The 27,212-nt window shown below is 43.6% G+C and overlaps 1 protein-coding gene across 1 annotated transcript in view; it reads right to left on the bottom strand.

The window, feature by feature from the left end:
- TACC2 (transforming acidic coiled-coil containing protein 2) overlaps positions 1-13,318 on the bottom strand; it is a gene marked incomplete at its 5' end in the record, with an annotated part of 132,523 nt that extends 119,205 nt beyond the window's left edge. Inside the window, 3 exons of the mRNA XM_084265327.1 lie at positions 372-529; positions 11,244-11,299; positions 13,282-13,318. Of these exons, the coding sequence (XP_084121453.1) occupies positions 372-529; positions 11,244-11,299; positions 13,282-13,318 (251 nt within the window). The remainder of the gene's footprint in view (positions 1-371; positions 530-11,243; positions 11,300-13,281) is intronic.
- Between the last annotated feature and the right edge of the window lie 13,894 nt (positions 13,319-27,212).

Genomic DNA, 27,212 nt, shown 5'->3' with positions numbered 1-27,212 from the left:
TTTGCAGTCCTTTACAATTACATCTCACCTCACAATCATACAGAATTACAAAAGACTCAGCAGTGTTGCTCCATCTCAGATGAGAGTTTATTAGTATGAGCAAAAAAGCATAGGAAGCTTAGGCCAAGGGTTACTACAACAGCTGGGGGCTTGTTTATAGTTAGGCAGAAAGGCAAGAAAGTCAGTTTGGTAAACAGTAAGTGGTTGTGTTTTGTCAGGTCATTTTGAAGGCTGCATCATCACCGTCATCATCATCATCCATCAGGATGATAGATCTCGAAAATCAAGAACGGGAGTTTAATGCACAGCCCCCAGGAATCAACAGCAGCAGGAACTGAATTCCATTCACAGAAAGAAACTCAATTCCTTACCTTGTAGGTCCTGCAGTTGATGGGCATATGCTCCCAGCCTGCACGGCAAGAGGAAGAAGGTCTGAGATGTCTTGAGCTCCAGATCTTTCTGTGCTGTTTTTCTGAGGGCTCCTTTTGAAATCATGCCTGTTATCCAATTCTGAATCTTGTGGAGCGCCCTAGAGTGAAAAAAAAGAACAATTTGAATAGGTGCTGCTGTCTTGGAGAATATATGACTTAAGGAGTGAGTTCTGCCTGCTGATGGACAGCTGCTCTGGTAGATTTCACCACTTTGATGGAACTTGCAGGTTCCAAAGCCAAGCCATTTCTTTTCTTAAGGATGGAAAAACAGAAGGAAGTGGTTGAGCCAAAAATAGATACTAGGAAAAGAAGAGGGAGAGAAGAATGCAACAATTGTTCTAAAGCAGCCAGTGCCTTTACTGACCCAAGGAGGGTATCATCTTCTCTTTTTTTCCAAGCCTGGCAAATACTTCCTTGCTAAGCAAGTTTATAAAGCGAAAGGATGGAAACACGGTATAAACTTTGACATTCATATTATTAACAGTATCTTTGGAGTCAAGCTAGAGATAAAACCGCTGCCAATCCAGACCCAGCACTTGAATCCAAGTCCAGATTCTTTCCCTCCCTCTTCAACAAAGCTCAGAAAGCCTCTGAACTGAGCTGGAGGGCCCGATTCTTCATCCTGCTGCCTTTCTATAACAACAGCTACAGGAAACGCTGCAGTTGCTGTAGTACCAGCTACAGGAATGCTACTACACACCTGTGGAAACGCTGCATCACCTCTTCTCGAAGGTAAATATTTACCTGGGCTCTTTTTCCATGGAGACATGCCTTTACATGCGTGGGGGGTTTTGTTTGGATCAGTTTTGCTCCAGGGAGGAAGAGCGTCCCATGCAAGTGCCAGGGCTGTGACCCGTGATGTGCCTCCAGATCCCAGGGGCTTCTACAACACCCCCGTAGGGCTGCTTACAACAGGTAGTGGCACCTCCTGGACAAATTCTGTTTGGCAGAAGTCCCTTTAGAAGGCAGGTAAGAGCTGCTTTGAATAGTAACTAAGGATGTTCTTTAAGTACGATAAAAGAACTGGAGGAACGCGGGTAAAGCCAAAATGGCGGCTCGGTGAAGAAGCTCCATTTCTAATCCTCTGGCACGTCAAGCAGCAGTGAAAGAGGCAGAAAACTTCACCAGCTCAACACACAGTCACTTGTTCTAATTCTTAGTTGTGATAGTGAAAAGCCTTAGGAACACTTCATGCAAAGACACACAAGTGTATGGACTGACAACAGGAGAACCGCCTCAGAATAACGTCGTAGCTGACAAGCACAGTACACAGCTCCAACTAACCTCTTGAGGCTTGTTTTTCTCTCTCTCCATTTTTAGGTTTATTTTGTTCTAGAAGTAGCCAGCAAACTGCAAAACAACACTTCAGGAAGCAACTCTTCTCTGTGTGAACATGGTGTGCGCTCACACGAGCAAAGGCTTCAAAGGCCTCCCGCCATCAGTGCCGGGCATCAGAGACTGGGTAAGAAAAGCCCAGGGATGAGCAACTGAAAAGCTCAGGGCACACTGGAGATGTTAAAAAAAAAACACCCAAAAAAGACTTCCTCTAGATTTTGAGGCAAATTTGATTAACTCTCATCTCCTCCTCCTTTCCCTGGAGGAAACCCTCCAGTGCCGCTTTGTTTGCAGAAGTTTCCTTTATCACACCGCTTTCCGTTGGGGTAGACCAAAAGGCTCTTGGTTTCATGATTATTAAGCACTTACACAGCATGTGCTGACATCTGGCATTTGGAATATTTATCTAAGTATGTATGTTGGCCCCAAAACCACAGTATACAGCAAAAAAAAATAAAAAAATAGGAGAACATGAAGATTTGTACAAGGAAATTTGTTTCTTGCAGTCAGAAAAACCATGATTAAAATAGAGCTTATTTAGCTTATAGGGCTCTGTTTTGCTTTTGGTGTTGTTTTGGGCAGCCTGGTGTTTGTTTGCATGAGGAAGTTGGTGGGGAGAGCTGGTTTCGGCATGCACACACGTGTGCAGAAAGAACCAACTAGGAGAAAAATGCATTGTCAAAGGAGTTATCAGGAAAAAGACCCAACCAACCAAAACAGTGACTTCTGATGCCATATGTGATCATGCTGGAGAGCTAATTCTTTATTTTTCCTCCTTTCTACTATCACCATCTTAATTTTTCTTTAGGTGATTTGGGTGCTGGGTGGGAGGGACACCTCACAGCTCTCTTCAGGAGATGAAGAGCTGCATGTTTTATCTGCTTCTTTTAAAGCCTCTATCATCTCCCATGGGAGAGGGGAAAACAGCAAAGAATTAAATCATTAACCTGCTGCACTCTTTGCACCCGCAGATTGCTTCTAATTCATCTGTCTTTCACAAGATCAGCCACTTCAGGGCTACTTCAGGTTACAATCCTCTGTTCTACTGACCTGCAGCCATCCCACTCTGGAGCCACTGCCTAACAGGGATGCCCCTTGCACACAAGACTCTAAAGGAAAACTCCTTTCTGTACCAAGAACCAGGATCCTTTAGATTGCCATCCAGAGCCACGTGAGAACTGATAGTTAATCAGCAGCATCAGCTCTGTTGCAGCATTAGAAGAAACACTTCTCATCAGCCTGTCATACAGCCAACAGCAATTGCCACCCAGGCTCAAACCGTACTAATAAATACAGGGACACCTAACTTGGTGGTTACACCTAGTAGGTACTTACAAGCCAGCAGTACAATTGTTTCAGGACAGTTTGAAACTGTCACACAGAGTCAGGCTAATTTGTCATCGAGTCCCCAAGCCTGACACTTCACAGGACACTGGGGACAGAATCATTTTGGTAGAAGATTGTTGGATTTTAATATTCACTTATGCAATTCACAAGTTAATTACATAATAGGGGCATCTATGTGCCTACTATACCTGAACACCTCATCTCATCAAAAATGAGGACATTAGACACAGAGAAGGGCCCATGTCCCAGTGATTTCATCAGCTGTTACACCTAAACTTAATATCCAACCGAAACCCCACAGTGAGGGGCAGACTGAGAAGGTAAGGAGAATCATCCCAACACACCAGGTTAGGTATGCATGCTGTTTTGAAGGCCAGTTTTAACACTTTCCCTAGGTTGTTTGAGGGTATTTTGGTTAGTTTGGACTCTTTCTGTTCTTAAACAGTTTTGTTCTTTCAGGCATCAAAGGTTTCAGAAGTTAAAGCTCATCTGCCAGCTCTCCATAAGCAACTGCAATTGGCCACAAAATAATCTGACTTTTGTTCTTCCAGTTCCAAATATGACCAAATTTAACACATATTAAAACAATTTTTGCAACGTAGCTCCTGTTGGAGCCGAGAGTTGGATTTGTTGATACTCATTTCTCCTTTCCTAACCTTCCATTTTTCCTCTCCTCTCCTCTCCTCTCCTCTCCTCTCCTCTCCTCTCCTCTCCTCTCCTCTCCTCTCCTCTCCTCTCCTCTCCTCTCCTCTCCTCTCCTCTCCTCTCCTCTCCTCTCCTCTCCTCTCCTCTCCTCTCCTCTCCTCTCCTCTCCTCTCCTCTCCTCTCCTCTCCTCTCCTCTCCTCTCCTCTCCTCTCCTCTCCTCTCCTCTCCTCTCCTCTCCTCTCCTCTCCTCTCCTCTCCTCTCCTCTCCTGTCTTTGAATGACCAAAAAGCAAAGTCTCCATCTTACTTCATAAGGCAAAAGTACACATGGCCAGGAAAGTGCATTTTCAAAAGAAGCTCAAAGGAGGATTTCAACAATAATCTATAATAAATCTTAAGGTAGACATTTCAATGTGAAAGGAACTAGCAAGATTCCAATAGATAGGAAAGCTTCACCTATTGGTCTTCTACAAGTGATGTGTTAATTTAATCACCACAAAAGAACACGCTGGGTGAATCCAAGCCAGCCAGCAGGCAAACATAATTCAATTTCTCTATCAAATTTTTCAAATTTAAGCTAGTTATGCAAATCAGGGGCTGAACTGTTTTTTGCAGAGCATGCTTGTTTTCAATTTTTTAATTAACATCTGTGAAAACAATCAGAAAGGCATCAGAAAGGCTGCGTTTTGTTCAGAAGGATCATCAGAAAGCTGCTGTGAAGCAAATTACCTCTGAGGTCTCAACACATACACCCTCTGAAGTCTTTCACTACAGAAGCTGGCAGCTACATTTTCTCTGTGTTTCTTTCAAATGTAGCATATTCCTTTTGGAAAAGAATGCTGAGATTATAGAAAGTGACTTAATGGAAAGGCTTAAGGAAAGAATTACATTAAAAATCAGAAGACAGAGGTTCTCAGCAGGTTTTTGTTTTTCCTTGAAGTCTGGGATAATTAAAAAAACCCAACAACAAACAAACCAAATTTGTGACAGAGAGTACACAAACAACAGAAGGAGAACTAAGCAGCCTATACTTTGCTTCCTTTAAGCCAGCATACTATTTAAATGAACAAAACTGATTCTCCTGAAATATGAAATGTGATTTGCATTAAACCTTTCCACAGACATTGGACTCTGCAAGGACACAACACAGATCTCTAGGATCCCTTTGTTTTCCCAATGACTTTGAACACAGGAGCTTAAAAGTTAAAAAAGAAAGACTCCATTAATGCTGCAGCCAAAAGGATTATGAGCACTGCTGAAGTTATCACAGCAGACAGAAATTCCAGCACTACATGGGAGCCTGTTCAGAGTTCAGCTCCCAGACAGTGCCTCTCCCCTTGCCTCATCACTGCCTCAGCAGAGCTGGGCACAGCCACCACCCTGTGTTATACCCCTTCCAAAAACCTCTCACTGCTCCCCAACGTGCCAGGCTCCTGGCCTCAAAGCACAAACCTGGCTGGTTGTAAAAACTGGCACTCACACTCAACCCCCCTCCAAAAAAATACCTTCCCTTGATTCCCCTTTCTCTCAAGAAAAGCTGTTTCTCTTTACATCTGCCCTCTGCAACATTCCTCCATTAAACACACATCCTTTTATAGCAGTGGCTGGAACATGCCATAGCTCTGACTGGCTGGAAGTCATCTTCAAAGAGTTACATTTAGTTTCCATTCCCACTCTGGTTATTGAGGGGGAAGCTGGGACAAGCCTGGACGAGGCTTGATCAATACATGAGGATGACCTCAGTCCCAAGCTCTGACCTGATTGGCCTTGTGTGGAGCCAAGTTGGACTTGATGATCTGTGTGGATCTCTTCACAGAATCACAAGGTTGAAAAAGACCCTTAAGAACATCAAGTCCAATGGTTCCTGTCCTGTGCTAAACCATATCCTTAAGTACCTCATCTACCCATTTTTAAACACATCCAGGGTCGGTGACTCAGCCCCCTCCCTGGGCAGCCTGTTTCACAGCCCCACAACTCTGCCAGGGAAGAACTTTTCCCTCCCATCTGCTCTGACCCTGCCCTGGGGCAGCTTGAGGCCATTTCCCCTTGTCCCATCACCTGTCACCTGGGTGAAGAGACCATCGCCCACCTCTCTGCACCCTCCTGTCAGGTCAGTGTAGGTGGTGATAAGGTCTCCCCTCAGCCTCCTCTTCTCCAGACTCAACATCCTCCGCTCCCTAAGCACTCCCTTCCAGCTCAGGAGATGATTCTATGATTCTAATAAACCAGAACTTACCTTTCCTTTTTCTCCATGCCTTCCATTACAAACTGTTGTGGTTTTGTTTGGGGTTTCATAAGTTTTTTTAACAGGGTTTTTAAAGTCTGCCTGCTAGAAGTGTTGGTTGTCTGCTCCCAGCCACCACCTCCTCCATAGGGATGGGGATCAACCCTGCAGCAGTGCAGGTGAACACCAGACACCATGCAAGGGTCAGGCCCTGGCTCCAGTTTCAGGATCAAACAAACACCAAGCTGACCATTGGGAGGATGGACATACAGTCCCCATTGGGGCCACACATGTCCTCAACCATCTGTGGCTGAGCATGTGGAGCTCTTTGCAAAGGTTTCACAGACTCACAGAATTGTAGGGGTTGGAAAGGACCTTGAGAGATCATGGGGTCCAACCCCCAATGCTTTGCAGCAGCGGCTTGTTTTGCTGCAGGACTGGCTGCAGAGAAAGGGAGCGAAAAGTTGTTCATCCAAGGCCTCAACCAATAGGCTGTTCCTCCTTATTTTAATTGTACTTCAGCATTAAATCCATTCCTTGAAAACAGGACTCAGATGCCAGAAAGCATCTTGCTGGGATTCTTAAAGATGTCAGGTTAACTGGTCCCAAATGAGTCTGCCCAACGCCCCAATACCTATCAACACCAAGGAAATAGGAATAACCTACTCAGAAAAGTGGAGAGAAGGAAGGTAACTGAGAAAAACAAAGAAAATCAAATCAGACTTTTCAGTCTTTATATCCCTGGAGAACAGTTGTTTCTCCCTTGTTTGGAGAAATGGTGCCAAAGAACTTCTTTACTTTGAGGGTGGTGAGGCACTGGAACAGGTTGCCCAGAGAGGTTGTGGAAGCCCCATCCCTGCAAATGTTTTAAGGCCAGATTAGATGGGGATTTGGGCACCCTCAGCTAGTGAGGGTGTCCCTGTCCATGGCAGGGGCTTGGAACTGGATGATCTTTGAGGTCCCTTCCAACCCAAAACACTCTAAAATAGAGAATAAATTAAATAATGAGTGGATATTGCCCTAATCACCCAAAAGTGTCAATCAAATTGTCAAACACAGCTCACCAGAACTACCGGTCACGAGACAGTAACAAATTGGTACCTGACATATCCTGCTGAGCTTGAACTGCATGTGACAGGAGACACCTGAGGAATTACACTAAAACTTGGTTTAGTCACATCCTGGGGGAGCTTAATTCTGATTTTAATAATCAACCTGGGCTGCAACCCCCATTATTCAGCCCCCACCCCTTGTTGAGTGTGGCTTGACCACGGCAGTATAGAGGGGGACAGTTGGCATGACCACTTCTTGGCTTTCTGCCTAAACATCACAACTGCTCATTAGTTGGATGTAATTATGACATGATCAGATGCTGAAAGCAGACTCTTTCCTTAAGGGAGGTTCCATATAGAATTTTGCAATTAGAGTGGATTTTGTTCTTTAATCAGTAATGGTGCAATTTGCTATTGCTTCTGGCTTGGTTTATTTGTCTCTCACAGGAGAGGAGTTTTAAGTTCACGCCTTTTCTAATTACAATCCTCCAAGGGAGAGGAATGCAAAAATTGGCATTTGGTGGAAGTCTCATTTAATCTGCTTCGTACAGATGCAAGAAGCAAAGTAAAATGGGATACAGTGACAACAGCATTTGAAAAATTCAGGTTACAACACTTTATTGTAAGGACCTGTGACTTTTCCTTAGGGAAAAAGGCTTGCTTTCCCTCCTGAGAAACACCCACTGAAATGACTCTGGCTGCAAACAGGAAAATAAACGCTGGTGTGCTCATATTTATGTATAGTCACCATCTCATCCATGGTTTAGCATTCTCCACAGCATATACAACTTCCTCTGGGCTACAGCAGGAGCAATTCAAGCCTTCAGGCTTCACTGTTCATATTTATAACCCTTCTGATGGCACTAAACTGGTCTATCTTCAGGTCTTTGTCGTACCACATGTCTTCCCAACAACTTGCTGCTATGTTTGAGCCTCAGTCTGCTTGAATCTATGTACGTAACCTGAGTCTGTGCTGGGCTAAGTGAATGGAGTTATGGAACTGGCTTCATGCTTCTCATCAACCTGTTCTTCCATCTGTTGATGTGATCTACGTTTGGTAGGCAAAGGAAAGTTCATAGATACCCCTTTAGCTCCTCTAGTCTGGCTGCAGCTTCTTATTTTCCTGTGTCCCTTTTCCAGCAGTCAGATGAAGGCCTGAGGAGCACTTAGGTTACTTTTTTAGGGATGGCAGCTGTATGAGGTGTGGCAAGCGAGGGTGATAATGAAGTTGATGATCTTCATCACACAACTTGCAATTTCGAGTCGACATAACTGTAGCTAAAGCAGCTTTCTGATGAGTGGTTCTCAGCAGCCTCACAGTAAAACCCTTGAGAAGGTGCTGTTAGATTTATGTGAAGCACTATTGGGAAAGTGACTCCAAGATGAGCTCTAAACTCTGTTGTCCTCCCCAGCTGACAGCATTTGCTTTCCTAAAGTTTGAATCGCCCATAGCGAAATGTAGTCCCAACATTTTCACACTACCTCTAAAAGAAGAAATGTGGTAAATAATAACAGAGCTTCTTTATAAATATAAAATATTTTTCCTTTTCATCTGTCCCCATAAATGTACATTTCTCATTAGAAATTGTGGTGGCTTTACAGATGTGAAGGAAGCTTTAACCATTAATTCAGAAGGGAAGGAGCAGCCTTCCAACTTCCTTTCACTGTGCTTTCAAATTAAGAACCCTATCACAACTTTGGAACTTTATTCCCTTTCATCACCCCTCCTACGTTCACAGGGAAGATGAAAGCAAGTGTAATAATTATTCATTGTGACAAGTGTCCCAGAATTTGCTTCATTTGCATAAATGGACATATAATTCTCTGCAAACAGACAACGTTCTTTTTGTGTAAACTCAAACACATACTTGGCATTACTGGCATTACTCACCATAGAATCTTGGACCAGTAGTAATTATCACTGAAAGCAAGTGTTAATGAATTTAGAGGCCAGAGGTACACTAGAACTACATAAGCATCAATACTGGGCATGCTGGGTTGTAGCCAACTGCCATGGATACCCAGTTGTGGGCAAAGGATGTGGAACAGTTCTGCTGTCCTGTACACTCCTGATGTGCAATGGATGGAATGGAAGGAAAAGTGAAGGAAAATAATAATTTAGGGAGTAAAAGTGGGGAATCACATGGACACAACAGGCTCAAACAGAAGCCCTTGGAGGGGAACAGTGTCCCTTGTTAAAATGCTACAGGCAAAATCATTATGCAGAGAAGCAGGGATCTATTTTTGTGCTCAATCCCAATTGAGTATAAACAGGGGAACTTTACAGATGCTATTGCACTATTCAAAAAGTATGTAAACAGACACAGTGTGAGCACCAGAGCTCAGAGGAATTTGCCCAGTAATCAACTGTGAGACTGACAGCTGCTAATGTGCCCTGTGCAATCTCTGCTGATCCCCGTAATACTGGGGTCTGAAAGAAGAATCATGCCAGATCCATCATTTCACACAGGCATAAGGAAGCTGAAATACAGGGAAAGTGATAATACTAACCACAGAGTGTGCAGCAGTCAGATTTGTAACGATTAACTGGAGACACCCTAGCAGGGATACAGCATGATGCTTCCTTCAGACAAGCAAACAGACTCTTCATCTCTATTTGAGCTTTAGAAAATTTTCTCCTCATGTTTCCAACGATAGAGACCTCCTGTTTTTTACATCCTCCCCCAAGCCCTTTCAAAAGGAAGCAAAGATGTCCTGGTAACAGCATAATTCATGTAGATGGGAGACCATGCTAAAAAACAGTCGTGAAAGTCAACAACAACCCTGTAACATACTCAGGGAGCTGGTCCTTGAGTAACTGCACAAACCCAGCTGCATCATGGGCAAGGCTGGGCTGCAGAGCTGGTACGCTGGGCTCAGGCTCCTTCACAGCCCACATCCCTCCCAGTGCCAGACTTTTTAGATGGCAGATGGGTTTGTGGGTCCTGGCAGGCTTGGCTTTGTTTCTAAGTGGGGCTTTATTAGCTAGCATCTGGGCCCAGGTGATCAAGGGCTGAGGAAGTGCACAAATTCATTGGTCTCTACAAAACTATGAGTCTCTTCTTTTTATTATGGCCATGTCGATGGTTTGTGAACATTTGGATGTCAGAAAAGTCAGGGAAAAGCCTGAGGACAGACCTTGCTCTTCCTCTGCACCATCAGATGCATTTGGATGGATGAAGAAAAATGTGTCTAGTGGGCAGCACAATGGCTGAGACCTCCTAGAGTTCCATAAACAGAAGTACTTTTCATAGCTTCCCATTAAAGAAATACTCCCTTTTATTCCCCTAAATGTTCTCTGCTAAAGGGCCAAGGGATCTGCTAAAGGGATCTCAAGGGTCAAGCCAGGTCAAAAAATATCTGTTCTTCTGGACTGCTTCTTTTTGAATTTAAACCCATTTATCTTCATCTGGAGTTTTGCTTTTCCAGGAAAATGCATCTTAAAAATAGCTTATCTTTAGTTCAGCATAAGCTGAGAAAGACCCTTGTTTGGGTGTGACCTTTGCCATTCTCACAGGGCAGGGCACAAGCCTAAAATCTCTCAGCAGTTTGGACTCTGTGCACTGGACTACAGCAGAACAGAATGTGGTTAGTATCTGTAAAATCACAGTTAAACACACTGCTGGCCCCAGCCTTGTTTTTATTATCTTTGCTCTTTTCTCCTAAATTTAGCCTGTATTTTCCTCAGAGGCTGGTCTTTACAAGACTTATTGGGTATTTACTCTTTCTCTAAGTGCCTACTACATTCTTCTTAGTAGCACATTTTTCCCACAGATCTTCCCTCTTATTAAATGAGTTCTAAACTTAGCTCAGGCTCTCCCATCTTTAATGCAAACCATGTGTACGGCTTCCAAGTGACTCAGCTGAGAGCCAGAACTGGGCAATGCAATGGTGCTCTCTGATAAAGACATAAACAAAAACAACTCGTGTCAATGAGTACAGAGTGTAAGAACAACATCCACTGAGCTATTTTAATTGTGTTAGAGTTGGAAGGAACACCAGCATGACGTTTCTCTAAGGCTTAGGTTGCTACCAAAGTAAAAAGTTAAAAGAAACCAGATTTATTGGGGTGTTTTTTTTTACAACTTGCTGAAAACATAAACATAGCTGCCTTCCAGCTTTGCACTAAGTGTCAGAAAAACAAGAGCCAGAAGCAGATGCTAACGTTTGGAAATTCAAGCCATGCAAACCTGTTTCATCATCCACTACCTGCTGTGCTCCTTGGCTCAGTGGTATAAGGATGGTCTTATTTGAATTGGGAACTTCTGACATATGAAAACATTTCGGTCACTATATGAATTTAGACTATTCATTAAGCAATGACTTTTCAATAGCTGTTCAACAGATCACAGAATCACAGAATCACAAGGTTGGAAAAGACCTTTAAGATCATCGAGTCCAACCGTTCCTGTTCTGTGCTAAACCAGATCCCTGAGCACCTCATCTCCCCTCTGTTAAACACACCCAGGGATGCTGACTCAGCCCCCTCCCTGGGCAGCCTGTTCCACATCCCCACAACTCTCTCAGGGAAGAACTTTTCCCTCCCATCTGAGCTGACCCTGCCCTGGGGCAGCTTGAGCCCATTTCCCCTTGTCCCATCTCCTGTCACCTGGCTGAAGAGACCATCTCCCACCTCTCTGCACCCTCCTGTCAGGTGGTGATAAGGTCTCTCCTCAGTGTCCTCTTCTCCAGGCTGAACATCCCCAGCTCCCTCAGCTGCTCCTCATAGGATTTGCCCTCCAGCCCCTTCCCCAGCCTGGTTGCCCTTCTCTGGACTCGCTCGAGGACCAAAGTGTCCTTCTTATGGTCAGGAGCCCAGAACTGGACCCAGCACTTGAGGTGCAGCCTCACCAATGCAGAGTACAGGGAATTAAGTGGCTTTTAAACTGGTATTACAGCTTCTTGTTTTTTCTTTGTCAAGAGTGACTTTTAAGTTAATTTGGTTTTCTAGTGTTGGTTTTGTTTTGCTTTGGGGCTTTGTTTAGTTGGTTGGTTGGTTGGTATTTTTACAGTGTGAAATGGAGACCAGAAGCTTACTTCTTTTATTAGAAAAGAAGATATTTTAACTAATTTTCTTAGTAAATTAACTAACTGTTAGGTAAAGTCTTCTCAGCCTCAGGAGGAGTCCTGAAGAAATGTATTTGACTTTCAAAACCTTCCTAAGTGAAAGTTGTGCACATTGGAGAAAAAATTCTCTTCGCTGAGTTACATGAGTTTACACATTCCCCTCTTCCCAAACCCTGAAAAAAAGCTGGCACCAAACCTTGGGCTAATAATGTGAAAGGGCCAGAACAACCAAGAATTATAATAGATTCTTCTTCTAAAAAAACATTTACAAAAAATACTGGCAACCTTGTAATTCTGATTCCCTTGTGACAGTCCACTTTGCAATGCACTAGGTACAGCAGATCTGCTGAGACCTGCACTGGAAGCCAAATAAACCCTGAGGCATTTTATAATCTATTGTAACATGTGGAATAAGAGAAGATGAAACACATTCTGGTATTTTAATTCTTGAAATTAGAGTAATTAAAACCTTTATTCAAACTTATATCAACATAGTAACTTCTAACATAATTGTGCACGACCAGCCATAGCATATGGGCTCCTTTAATTTCAAGAATTTAAAAAGAAATCCCCAAACACCAAGCTGCATAGAGAAAGCACCCTTCTTAAAGGGTTCTGGAGGGTGTTAACTCCTGCATCAGCACACATATGTTCATTTCTGAAAAGGGAGAAGCTGCTGTGTGTCAGGGCTTCAGAGCACCACAGGCATCTCCTGACTCATGGTGCCTCTCCCCACCCTGCCCGTGGCTCAGGACCCCATTTCAATCCCCCTGGGGATGTTACCCCAGCGATGCTGTAGGATGTTGGGTCTCCTGCCTGGCCATCGGCCCTGCTGAGCCAGGTTGACCCATGGGCTGATCCTGATGCCTGGAGCTGGGGCTGCCCCTGGCTGCTCCCGGGGTTGGGGAGGAGCAATGAGCCAGCCCTGCTCACCCCACGGCCATGGTCCATGACTCCTGTTCCTCAGGGAGCAACCAGCCAAACAGTGCCCTGATGCTATGCAGCAGTGTCACTGCCAAACAAACAAACAAAAGGCTGCCTCCAATTACCATTAATGACACCTAAGCAGGAGTGTAACCGGGAGCAGAAGATAGGTGTGGGGTAAGTGGCCTGTGAAACCGATTCCTGTAAGGTTTGCTCTTGGCTAGCAGGGCAGGAAAATGCAACCCCACCATCACACTCACCTCATTTTCAGCACTACTGTTCTCATTGCCCATTTTGTTGCTGGCGTCCAGTGTCACGCAGCAATTAAAGGAAAGATCACTGAAAGAAAAGGAAAAGCTCTAAGTTCTTCAGTAAAAAAACACCCACCCAACAAAAGCAAACCAACAAAAACCCCCTGGAAATTGTGGAGGAATTGTCATCTCAGTCACCCCATCAGCTGCCCCTCCTTGACATTCAGTCTAACAGTGATTTCAAGTCATAAATCAGGGGAAGGTAACTCCTAATGAGTTTCGTAATGTCTCTCTGCTGTCTTCCCTACACTGACGCTCAAAGACACTCCTGAGACTCAGCTCTGTTACTCTGCTCCTGGATTAGCCTGTACCACTGGGGCAGAAAGATGTTTTCCTTGCCAAAATCACTTTGGATGGACAATCCATAGGAAAACCTTACTGTTTTAACCACTTGTATTCCTGGGAGATGCTAGACTGAGCTGCACATTCACATTGTCAGAACCACAGCATTAAACCTGACTGTTACCATAACAGAAACAAATCTCCATATTTATTTCTCCATTTTATTTCCATATAAAGCTGTAACTCAGCTTTAAGAAACCCTGAATGTATTTAGTTTTTACATCTGTATCGCTGGAGTTGTACCTTGCTTTTCTTAGGCTTTATTCTGCTTACACTATTATGACCTAAACCAATTTTCCTCATACTTAACAGGATCTGACCACTTTAATTACTGTTGGTTTTATACTAGGGAAACTCTCTAACTATTTAATTTCAAAAAAATCCTCAGAGCACCAGAACTGTAACCAGCAGCTCTGGAATTAGTGTCTCCCCAGGCATTATTAATTCCTGTATTTTTTAGAAAAGGCTACTCAACAGTAAATGCACACAGTAGAGATGAATTTATAGACCTTTACTTCTCCTTCTAGACATTTCATTTTGGTGCTTGGAAATTTAAATTCCCTGTATTTACTGTGTTACTGGATAGGTGAAAATTACACACTCTCCTCAATGTTATTTTTTTTTCCAAAGAATGTGAGATTGGTCTGTGGCATTTGTCAGGAAAAAAAAACTCCATTACAGTCAGGCTGTAAAAGAAAGATTGCACTTTGCTAGCCAAGGAAACCATACAAGCTTTTAAGGAATGTTATTACTACAGCACACTTTTTAAACTTGAAAGATTATTTTTCTTCACAGGAGGCTTGGAGAGAGAGAGAGAGAGGAGCTCAGTATTGTGCTTTTAAGCTATGCTCTGTTCAAACTTGAGTGTCTTCAGGGGATATGTCAGTGCTTGAACTTGCTCCTGTTGAAATCACTGGGGCCAGGATTGGCCTTTTAATGATTACTTAGCACCACTCGCTTTTACCTGCTGAGATTACTCCCCTGTTTTAAAATAGCACTGAACTGTGCTAAAGACCATGTGTAATGTTTTCAAAATCACTCTTCCCCAAGGATGAAGCACTGACTCCATCACGAAGCAGAGTGCCCACACAAATGTTTCCAGGCCCAGCTCAGTGCAGTCTTCCAAGAGGACAGACTAAGATTATAATATTTGAAGCATTGACTGTTGTAACAGATATTCTGATGCTGCCAGAGCAGCTAAGGTTGCAAAGCACAGAAGAGGAATAACTTTGCCTTAGCAATATGCTTCCCTCACCAGCCAGTACGTTTCCCTAGGAGTGAACATACTGGCACTTCAGTCCCACTGACCTGAGGAGCTTTTCTCTTCCCAGCTCCTTCTCCATTTCCACAGACATCATGTGAAATCCCTGGGCAATTTACAGCTCTCAAAACTGTCCCCTCACAAGCACCCCCCAGTAATCGCATAAGCTGGGGAACGAATGAAACCCTCCAAGTCCCCATGGTTAATTGGGGTGGGGTCTTGTATATAGGATGTGGAAATGCAAATGTTGCTTATTGATTTCTTAAATAGATTACCCACCCTATGACATAATGTTACTCTCTCTATTCTAGAGTAAATTCACTCCAGTGCATAACATGCTCTCAATGCTTCTGCACCAGCTCAGCAATACTGTTAAAACCATCAACTGCTAATAGAGGCCAAATTTGCAATATTCAGTTGAGAGAATAAATATTTAATTTACTGTTTTCATTAAAATACACAGGAATCAAAGCAGAATGTTACATGAGAGGCAGCTGCCACAGGCACCCACTAACGTATCATATCACATTGTCCACTTAAGTTTTTCTTTCCCTAGAGATTTGTGTGAAATTTCACAATTGTCACACAACTCTCACATTACCACCTGCTGAATAATTAAGATCAATGCCATAAATAAGGAATAAAGTCATTACAGAGTCTCCAATAGTGAGAGAAGTTATAATAACAGTGCGTGAATTACATTGCAGAGTCGCCTAGATAACTTTTCAGATTGCAGTGTTACTGTAATCCTCTTTACATGCATGATTTCCAAAAGGTTTTCTCAGTGCACAAGCACTACTTAGGTTGCAAACTACACGTGCTTTACCATATGTATAGAATTTAAAGTAAACATTTAAAAACCTGTTAAAAATCCATTCATTAAATAAACATAGGCTAACCCAAAGGTAATCTTTCTCATCTTTCTAGACTATCTATTAACATTTACATGTCATTATTAAAATTATTTGAACACTGAGAGCCTCAAAAACTGCTCACTAGTAGCAAATAGGTCTGATCAGCCTAAAGATATATCCCTGGCCAGGCAGAGGGAAACAATGGCTCTTCTGCGAGCAAGCGACCGAGCGCACGTTTAGCTTTACACTTACATTCCAGGATTAATCTGGCAGCTTTGGATTCACTGGCACTCTCAGAGCATGTCTTCAAACCATTCCTTCCATCTTCACCTCACGAGTTTCCCCCTTGTTTTCCTCCTACTTCTCCTCAGACTGACATGAAGTGTAGGCTTTCTTTCAGGGACCCACCTTCATAACCTGCTGAACAACCAACTTGCCTCCACCCCGGGCGAAGAAGAAAACAAGTTATACTTCCTCCCCCTGCTCCTGGGAGACTGCTATGGCTCTGCATGCCATAAATTGAGTACTAATGTTTTTCACAAAAGCAACCCCAGAGAAAATGGATTTTTGGGTAAAACATATTTCACTTCTAGTGTCTCTTAGCCAATTGTAGGAGCAGGGCTTCTGGTGCTACAAAAATCGTTCAGTGAAAGGCATTGATGGTGCATTGAAGTTATGCAAGTGCCTTCCAGGGAAAATCAAGATTGGGGGAAATATTTATGCAGCATTTTGTTTTCAAGTCTGTTTATGCATTTTAGCTTGTTTTTCATTTTCTCATAGCAGGCTTAAAATCTCTCAGAAATACCTGCTGACAAATGTTGATGTTCCCATTCAGGTTACGCTGAAATCATTTCCCATTTAATCATCCTGAAGGGTGGAGACATGACAAAAACCCTTTGAAATGTGATGTTGCAAGAAGTACTGGTTTATGGGTGAGCTAATTGTTATTATTAATGCTCAGTGTCCGTTCCTGCAGTGCTTCCACAAAGGGGTGCTCAGAAAGAGAGCTGATAACAAAGGACAGTGTCTTTACCATCACTGGCAACTCCGAGTGATTAACCAGTTCCTGCAAACACCAGTGCCACACAGTGAAGCAATTGCCAGTGGTGGGTTTACTGCACCTTGAAGAGCTGCTGGGCAGCGTTACCCACTCTGGCATGGAAAATACATATCCAACATGAGCAAGAGGCAGGATTTCATAGGGCAGCTACACGCTGTCTGGTGGCTCTCCTGTCCTTGTTCTTCATTCCACTAAGTCTTGGTCTACAAACATCTGGCTTGAAAACATCAGGCATGTGAAGAGTTGGAATGAACAGTGGCAAGGCCAGGAACTACATGAATGGCCCTGCCTTTTTATAGCCTTCCTTTTCTTATGAAGTTGTTGATCCAGCAATCCAAGCCTCTGTCATTATTATACCACCTTAAACCACTCTTATTGATCAGAGGAAAAAAGTCCACAGATCAGAAATAAATTCCCTGCACTCCTTGAGCTTTTTCAGGTTATCAAGTAAAGGATGTATGAGTGGGTTTGGTGGAGTGTGGGTAACACAGTATGTAAATAAATCTGTGCTTTACTTCTAAGAGTTCAAGATGGAAAAGTCATGATCTATGATGGAGCTCAGAAACTGAAAGATGTGGAACTGGTTGTCATGTCCCCTTTCCTCTGATCTTCCCAGACTCCTTCAGAGTCTAGAAAAGCTGAAGTTCATCAGATCAAATTTTTACTGTGCTCTTCCTTAGGAAACAGAATCGGGGCCATTGGAAAATTCATTGCCTATAGACAACAAATTATGCAATGTTTTTGTTTAGGCTCTCTGCCATGAATTTAAGAACAGGGATCCTGTGGGAGCTCAGGAAAACACAAGCCTGGTAATATATCCTCTATTCTGCTAGCTGCATTATTTCCTCATAAAGAGAAACTGAATTCATATTTGGTGCTTTTCCATTTCTAAAGCCGAGGCCAGAAAATGCCACGAAGTGAAAGTGAAGAAGCTGCCTTGCAAAACAGTTGTCTGGCACAAACTTTAGGAAAATCTACCTTCTGGTAGTTGATCATGATTTCTGACTGTATATTTTTGTCAACACATGTGCAAAAGAGAATCCCTGCATTTGGCTGACCTCGGGTAAGGTTTGTGAAGCCATGCAGAGAACTTCCCTACTGCCAGAACCATGAGCCACAATAAGTGAGAGGAGCAACATACATGCTAACAGAGCCCAAACACACTTTCTGATCTCTGTGGCCTGGAACAACACTTATATCCTTATATCTTTAGGTCAGTTTTCTGCCCCACCCTTGTGTCTAAATTAGGATACACTCAGGTCCTATCCCAACCATCTCAACCAACAGCTATTCGCTGCGAGTCGCTCCCACCTATGCAGATGCTGCTCTTCTGCTCTGCTTCAGAACGAAGCCAAATCAGTTTGCACAAACCACTAACTGTGAGAGCATTCCTCATCTTCTGATGTCTCAATTTATTCTCTTTGATTTTACAATAGAACTGGTGGGAGAAGAAATACTCACATCTGGCTGCTTTACTGCTGTGTGCAGGAATTCCCCTGTGGTTCCTCATCCACGCTGCATGCTCATCCAGAGAGACTGCCTTTTGATCAACAGAAGGTCTATCCCAGGAGGACTGGAAGACTCAAACTGGGGGAAAACACAGCTCAGACTTAGAGGTAAGCTATGCAGGGGATTAATGAGTTAGACATTTCTGTAAAGTCCAAGTAATTTGTCATGAGTGATCACATTTAATCCTAGCATACACAGTATTTGGTATACTTATCAACCACACACCGTTTAGATATGTTAGCTTCTCCACACCCTGAATACATGCTACCTTAGGTATTTACACAAGATAACTTCGTTTGAGCTCATTTCACTTTATGGTCTAAATACTGCCAAAATAAGACAAAATGTTTTTACATTCCTGCCTCTCACATGACCCATACCACACATAAAGCATTGCAAGGCTCTGCTGCAGCACCAAGCATGCCATTACACACCAGCTATTCCCAGGGGCAAGAGATGAAAGAAGAGGGGAGTGTGTGTGTGTGTGTGTGTTCAGAACTTCACTCTTCTCTGATCTTGACGTAACTAATGCAAAATCATTCTGTGTGTCTGCATATTAGAACAAAACTGTAGAGATCTGCAAGAAGGACCTGTGACAGACAGTCCTTCAGCCCTTGTTTTCTCTACGAATTCTAACAGAGCAAATATCAAGAGCTGGGAGGGGGAAAATAATCCTAGCATGAGAATTAGTAAACACATCGTGATTTAAAAGTGTGTGATGTGATGGGAAAGCTGTTGCTTAGCAACATCAGCAGCTGGATCTGCTGTAAAAATTGTGATGTTGCTTGGCAACAAAAAAACCCCAGCTGGCCTTTTGGGACAGTGGTGCAATGGTGGTCTGCTGCCCTTCCCCCAGGATAACCAGAAATTGCCCAGTGGGACCACACCACAGAATATAGGGTAGGATGGGGATGGAGAGCAACCAGACACCTCTTTGATGTAGCCCAGCCTTGGCTGATTTGTTTTGCTTAATGGTCAAGTATGAAAGAAAAGAAACAAGGGGACTCTAAGTACTTCCTACTGAGACTAAAGTATTATTTTAAAAAACAGGTTTTGAAAGTTAAAATTCTTTCTTTCCATTTCTGATTCATTTTCAACCAGTGTAACAGCCTGGCCTGGAACAATCCGATGTGTGGCATGCTCCCATTGCTTCCAGTCTCACCAGTGCAGCACTGCCCTGAAGTGATGTCAGTGCCAGGGATGTCAGTGCATCCCAGAGCTCCAGCTGTGGCTCCAGATGTGGTAAGGCTGCAAAATCAGAGTTCAGGGAGGAACAGAATGGAAATTCTTTTGCTACAGCCTGAAACCTGGAAAAAAACATTGTGATCCAGAAGTGTTTTGACTTCTGAGGGGAATCAACCTCTTCAAATAGCTATGGTATGTGGAACGTGTTTGTGCTCACAGTAATCAAGTACTTAGATATGGCAGTGGTGACAGTTAAGGAAAATACACATAGTACCACTGGAAGTGATGCCAGAAAGTAGTGAGAGGCATCATGTGCCTGCAAACCTTCCCCTCTCCTTTTAGTCCCTGCACAAATAGCCCCTCCTTCTTCCCTCACGTCTTCAGTCTAAACATCAATAGCACAAAAGGCAGAGAGAAAGGCACGTATTTCTTTGGATGTGAATTCATTGGCCAAACATAAAGAAAACCCCACCACATGGCAGAAGCAGGATGTTGGCAGGGACTTCCCCAGCACGCTCCAGGCTGCCAGAACTCGAGTTAAGGTTGTTCAAACTTCCACCAGGAGATACCCTTCAGAGAAACCCACATGGGGTGCTGATTTATTATATTTTACTTTTCATCCAGAAATATTTTTGTAACTTTTTTACAGAGAGAGTGGTGAGGGGCTGGAACAGGCTGCCCAGAGACGTGGTGGGTGCCCCATCCCTGGGGATGTTCAAGGCCAGGTTGGATGGGGCCCTGGGCAGCCTTGTGTAGCTCCAGGCCTGGAGGTTGGTGGCCCTGCCTGTGGCAGGGGGGTTGAAACTGTGTGATCCTTGGGGTCCCTTCCAACCCAGACCATTCTATGATTCTATGAATATTTTCCCATCTTAAAAAAGGCAATGTGCCATTCCAGCTTTTAACAGAACTCTCCTAGTACTATGTAGGCTCAAGCAAGAAGTTTCAATAAAGCAAGTTTTTAATAAATAAAAGTGATTCTGGAAATCTGAGGTGTGATTCTGTTGCCTAAGAAGTATCTAGTGTCACACTGGATGCCTCAGGGTATCATGCTTATCCCATAACTGCTTCTCTGGAAGACATGTGGCTCTGGTAAGTGCTGTGTTTCATCTGCCAGTCTCATGAGGATGTCACAGACCCTCAGGGGGTCTAAAATGGCTCTCAGTGCCTACCTCTGTGGGTCTGAATAATCTTTCTCTCGTGCATTGAACAGGAAATGTTCTGGGCACATGTATATTCCCTTGCATTAGCACTGATTGCAGATGTCAAAGTAATGCAGAGGACTTTGTCCTTAAGAGTGATGCCAAAAGTGTTTCGCAAGATGTGCGGGATCCAAAATCATCACATCCAAGTATTGGAGCAGTTCTCTTTCCAAACCACATTTACACCAGCAGTTTTTCACCAGATTCCATGCACAGCACTTAAGTCAGAGGGAAGGCTGTTGATCCAGCTCTGTGCAGTGGCACTGGCTCTCTCTCTCTCTCTCTGTCCACATGCAGCTTGTGGCTATGGGGAGCTGCAGAAAGGCTTCATACTTCAGTTCCTAACACCACAACCAGCTCACTGGGGGTGGGAGCTACACAGGAGGCTGACCCACACCTGGCCAGCCTGTGCCTGTCACCGTGCAGTAGTGAGGATGATTTCCTTGTTATTACTGCCTTTTATAAGCAGCTGACTATGACTTATGAAAAATACCTCACCCATCCTTGTATTGGAGGCACACAGGACTGTGTGACCCAGGCCCACAGCCAACTTGGCAGAGTGCACGTGTGCTGTCACCCTCTAATCGCCCAGCCGTTCACTCAGAGTGAAAGAACCCTGTTCCTAAGCCTCAAAGATGAGGCAGGAAGAACATTATTCTGTCTTGGGAAAAGTTTTGGAAGGAGTGGTTGGAAGTCTGAGGCCACGGGTGGATTTTCAGAATCTGATGGCTCTCTGCTCCCAGAGCTGGTCTGCTTGCTGTGGTGTCCAGTCACAGCACTGGGAATGGTGGGACACAGCTTGGGGAGACAAAAATCCATGTTGTGTTCAGGTAGAAAAGGAGACAAGCAAGGAGGGGATCAGTTGGTTTGACACCTCTCTGCAGGGTGAATTATTTCTTGCCTATTTTCAGGTTCTTTCTAGTTCAAACTCTTTTCCTTGTTGTCCCCTCTGGAGTGTTTACCTGTCTCTTCTGCTCATGCATTCCTTTTCTCCTCTCTTTGGCCAAGATACTCAGTGGAAATACAAGGGAGAGCAAAGAGCTGCCATAAGGTTTGGTTTCCTGAGAATGGCAGAGGCGAGGTGTAAAGCTGCTCAGAAGGTAAGAGGTCTTTTCCTTCTTGTTCTCCTTTAGCTGTGGAGTCTGAACCAGCTGTCCAGGATGGTCTCTCCCTAACTGTGGGTAGCAGCAGTATTTCATCTGCTTTCTCAGCCCGAGGTGAGTGTTGACATGTCAGAGTTGGCAGGTTGCAGCTGCTTTCTAGGCTTCCTGCTAACACACCCCTGATGCCCACACAAATATCAGGGCAGAGGAGGACTTGTTCTTGGGCTTCTAGAGATCCTGCAGGGCTCAGAGGCTTTCCTTAGGCTGAGGGGAGGATGCTTAATGAGTTTTTGTGCTGATCCAACACAGGTACACAGTCATGTCTACACACACTACACACACACATACACCTGTATGGATTGCGTATTACGTACATAGAAATGCATTCATCCCACACAGGGTATATCCTTCCCCCTCAGTTACAGACCAGCCAGCCTAAAGCTGGTTTTCATAATCTGATGGTAGCTGTTTGATCACTGGGTGAGAATAATTTAGGCTGTAAAGTCAGCTACTGAATATTTAGCAGGAGACAATATTCTGGAGATATTCCAGCCCCGTCTGGACACCGACCTGTGTGACCTGTCCTAGGCACCCTGCTTTGGCAGGGGGTTGGACTTGATGATCTCTGGAGGTCCCTTCCAACCCCTACAGTTCTGTGAATCTGAGTTCTCACTCTGGATGTGGTGTGATTTATCAGTAGTGAGGGCAGGCAATGAAAATAGAGACTTGCACCTCAAAACAACTTGTTATTAAACAGAGCAGGGTTGGGTTTCAGACTCTATTCCAAGCAATTATACTAGGTCTTTGCAGAACTGCTGCTGGGAACTGAGTCACTGACCACTGAAATAATTTTGTAGTCAAGATAGTGTTCATGAAGCCATGAATCATTGTTTACAAAGATGCTGAACTTGGATGGAAAAATATTTACTTTGAAATTAAAGTGGTCGAGTTTCTTCAGTCTTCTGCATCTTGAAAATAGTTCCATTGAGTAAGCACAACACATTCATGTACTTCAAATATTTAAGTAGGATCATTTTCTCAAGTTCTTCACTGATTCACAAAGCAGGGTAAGACTGCTGACATTTTACAAATACAGAAATTGAATTTAGGCCGTGAATATATTGTGTGATCCTGGTCTAAACAGGAAAATAGGGCTGGTGTTCAGCCCTCAGAATACCAGGACAGAATGAAAATGATTCCTGATTTGACTTGGCATTGGTGTTCTGAAAGAAGAGGTTATCTTTTACATGGAATATGTAGTGAATGAGGGACTTTTCTCAAGGATGTTACACTGTTGCTACTATTTTACTCATCTACTCTACTCTCGTGGAGAGAGTCCCTAGCTCTGGAGACCCCAGGGCAAGACAGACACGGAGCTGTTGGAGCAAGTTGAGAGGAGGCCGTGAAGATGACCCAGGGGGCTGGAGCACCTCTGCTGTGGAGACAGGCTGAGAGAGTTGGGGTGGTTCAGCCTGGAGTAGAGAAGGCTCCAAGGAGAGCTTATTGCAGCCTGAAGGGGTTCCAGGAAAGCTGGAGAGGGACTGGTTACAGGGTGTGTAGTCACAGGACAAGTGGTGACGGCTTTAAACTAAAAGAGGGGAGATTTAGATGAGACATTAGGCAGAAATCCTTCCCTGTGAGGGTGGGGAGGCCCTGGCACAGGGTGCCCAGAGAAGCTGGGACTGGCCCTGGATCCCTGGCAGGGTTCAAGACCAGGTTGGATGGGGCTTTGGGCACCCTGGGCTGGTGCAGGGTATCCCTGCCCATGGCTGGGGTGGCACTGGGGGAACTTTGAGGTCCCTTCTTACCCAAATCAGTCTGGGATTCTGTGATTTATCCCTGCACAAAAAGAGCCCATCACATTTCAAGGCTCATCAGGACCAAAATGCTTCCTTAGGCTTATCTGTAAGGCCAAGAACATTTTTGTGCACAGCAACATCACAGAGGTATCATTAAAGCTATATAAATAAAGAAGAAAAACAGTAAGGCTAAATCAATTTTATCATGCTTTTTTCAAATGGGGTAATGATGAGAATGCTTCTTACTGTCATTACCACTGTTTCACCACTTTTATAATGTGTTTGCAATGAATGTAATGAGTGAATATTTAAGATGAATATGAATGTAAATTATAAACCTAGTTTCCCCCTTGACTCCTTTGGTTCAACTAAGCAGGCATGCAAAACAAGATTGAGAAGACAGTTAAAGACAGTCCCTAAAGTTTTTATGATGATCCAGGGACAACAACTGGTGTCTAAACTGCATTACCCTACTCCAGATTGGAGCTCTTGATATTTGCCTTTGTGGTAGTGGCTTTTTAAAAAGATGATCTCATGCCTTGTTGGTGGGAAGTGGTCCTAGTGATCCACGATGGTTGGTGGAGATAAAGTTAACTAAGCTGCTCACTGTTGTTACAGATGGCACAAGTCTTCATCCTTTTGACAGACATAAAGCTAATCAGCTTCTCCTAACGACAGATTTAAACTCACATAACGTATTGCCTTGTCCAGCTGAGCTGACACTATTTATATTCATGTTATCAGTTGCCACTAATATAAACAATATCCAGTTTCAGGGGTTCACTCTTAATTTAAAGGTGTATTTTTCCACTGGCATTTCCTCATCGTTAGTGAATATGTTAGGCACAGGCTTTGCAGAGCTTGAACTCCATCTCAGTTTTGATTTGGGGAAGGTTCCCAGAAGGCCAGGCTCACAAAATAACAGTTGATACACAGAATCAGGCACTGTATTTCTAGCTTAAAGCAGGGATGGTAATACTGAATGGAAATTTGGGAAGAAAATATTCAGAAACCAGTATTGCAGCAAATGGCTGCAGTGTTGGCTTCCTGGGTCTATCAACAGCCCAGTAATTAAAGAGGTGAATTTTCCCTTTCATATTGGTGAGATTTAAACATAAACATCTAATTAATGTTTTCTGAACGGAGCACAGGAAGTTCCACACCAACATGCAGAACTTTTTCACAGTGAGGGTAAGGGAGCCCTGGGACAGGCTGCCCAGGGGGTGTGGAGTCTCCTTCTCTGGAGAGATTCAAGACCTGTCTGAACACCTATCTGTGCAATATGAGCTGGGGAGCTGCTTTGGCAGGGGGGTTGGACCCGATGATCTTTCGAGGTCCCTTCCAGCCCCTGTGATTCTGTGATTCTATCATTCTATGATTCTTTGATTCTACAACATACAGAACCTTGCAGATGAACAGATGAAATCTGATTTTGCAGTTGGCTTCTATTTATCTATTTGTCTACTGTCACTGAGCTGTTCTTTTCATCCCCAAGAACATAACCAAAGGTAATGAATTGAATAGAAATAAGCAGCATTGCCTCAGTTCTCCAGCTGCACCCATAGTGTCTGCAGCCTCAGCACACAGACCTATCACTGCAACCCAGTGACTGGATTCAGATTTGGATGTGGAAATCACTGAGGTGCAAAATCCCAAGGGTCAGCCCTGATATCTTAGATGATGGCAGAAAACCAGTGCAATGGGAAAGTACCTCTCCAGTTGTTTAGCTTCACAGAATTTTTATTTTTTATTTGTTTAGATTTCATCTTTCAGGTAGAAATATCACATGTTTATGCAAGCCTTATGAGCGTCTCTTTGGATAGTAAGGATCCAAGAGCCTTCTTGTACTTCACGTCCTTGACTTGCTGGCAAAACCCCAACTTTGCCTGTTAGAGCAGGAGCTAGTATTAAAAAGGATGCTGAGGCTGATGCTATAAGCACACAGCACGTTTGTCTCCCAGTGACATCAATTGTTGTTAGCTAATCACAGAGGACTCTGAGATACTAGTGAAATATAAAATTTCATGTCTCTTAATGTGAAACCATAACAGAATGCTGGGAACTAAGTATCAGTCACTAGTAGCCAAAAAGTGGGTACTAACCATATTTCCAGTCAATGGAATATGTGTAAAATAAGGCCTCCAATTGTCCAGCTTAAACTACAAGTACAGTTGGAGTATACCCTGTGCCACCTTCATAATTTAAGGGCTAATCAGGATTAGTATCTTCTTGCATCCAAATGTGACTTTTTTCTGTTGTATGTGCAAACTCTTAAGGGTTACTTGAAGTCATGTATAGGAACTCTTACACAGTGAAGGTGTCAGAGCCCTGGGACAGGCTGCCCAGGGGGTGTGAAGTCTCCTTCTCTGGAGATATTCCATCCCCGTCTGGACACCGACTTGTGTGACCTGTCCTAGGGACCCTGCTTTGGCAGGGGGATTGGACCTGATGGTCCCTTCCAACCCCTATAGTTATGTGATTCTGTGACTGTGATATCTGGAGAAGAATAATATTCTTCTCTGAAAAGTGTGATAACCTAACAGTTGAATCAATGTCTTTAAACTTCAGAAGAACAGACCTTGGCATAGAAAGAGAGGATGAGACAGTAGGATATGTTAATGCAAAAGGCTTATGCACAACTTGCAAAACTCAATGCTCAATGCTCCTGCCACACACCACCTTGTGATGTAAACAGTGCAATGAGTTAAGTGTCTACCAGAGAAACTGAAAAAAAATATAACCCCCAACTTTATGTAGACCATGAATTCAAAGCTCCTACCCCCTGGCATCATGCAGAGATTTTCATATGGGTTCAATAAAACTGTGCAATGGTCCAAATTTGTGGGTAAATCCAGCTCTTTCTCATAAAGAAAGTGGTTAAGTGTAATTTTCAGTTTACAGTTGGAAGTGGCATGGAAACTGTGAGTAACAGACCCTGTAACAAGTAGGCAGACAGCTTATTCCATCAGTTAATAACAATTACTGTAGTTTCAATTGTATCTACATGCTGTACATACAATACACAGACACAAACAAAAATATAACCCCCAAATCTTTAGAGTCTAATTGAAAGCTTTTTTGTGAGGATGGAAAACAGGTCAACAGCTCACACTATGCTAGGATAACAGCCACAAAAGAGAATGACAGGTATGTATAATACATCACACACATCCCTCTCAGGGGTTGGAGGATCCACAGTCTATACCATGCAAAAACCAAAATGGAGCACATTACAGTCTAATCATGTAAGTTGCAAAACTGTGATGAGGAAATCAGGATTTTGATACCCATGAACTGTTTATTTGGTACTTTCTCCCCTTCCCTCATTGCAGCAATCTGTGTGCTTCTGGTTTGACCAGGAACCAGGAGTGCTAGCTGGATCGTGCTTGCTGTGAAACCAGAGAAGCAAACAAGCCTGTCAAGCCCTAACTAGCATTTTATGACAAATTTAATTTGGCAAGACTATATAGTTCAGTATTTTGTCAAACTTGCTGAGCCATGTATATTCTGTATATGTATCTTGATCCACTGATACGTTGTCACAATATCCTGCATTCAGGAGCT

This window comes from Gallinula chloropus, assembly GCF_964237585.1.
Source record: "Gallinula chloropus genome assembly, chromosome: 5".
NCBI classification, from domain to species: domain Eukaryota; kingdom Metazoa; phylum Chordata; class Aves; order Gruiformes; family Rallidae; genus Gallinula; species Gallinula chloropus.
This window is presented reverse-complemented; position numbering and strand designations above follow the sequence as displayed.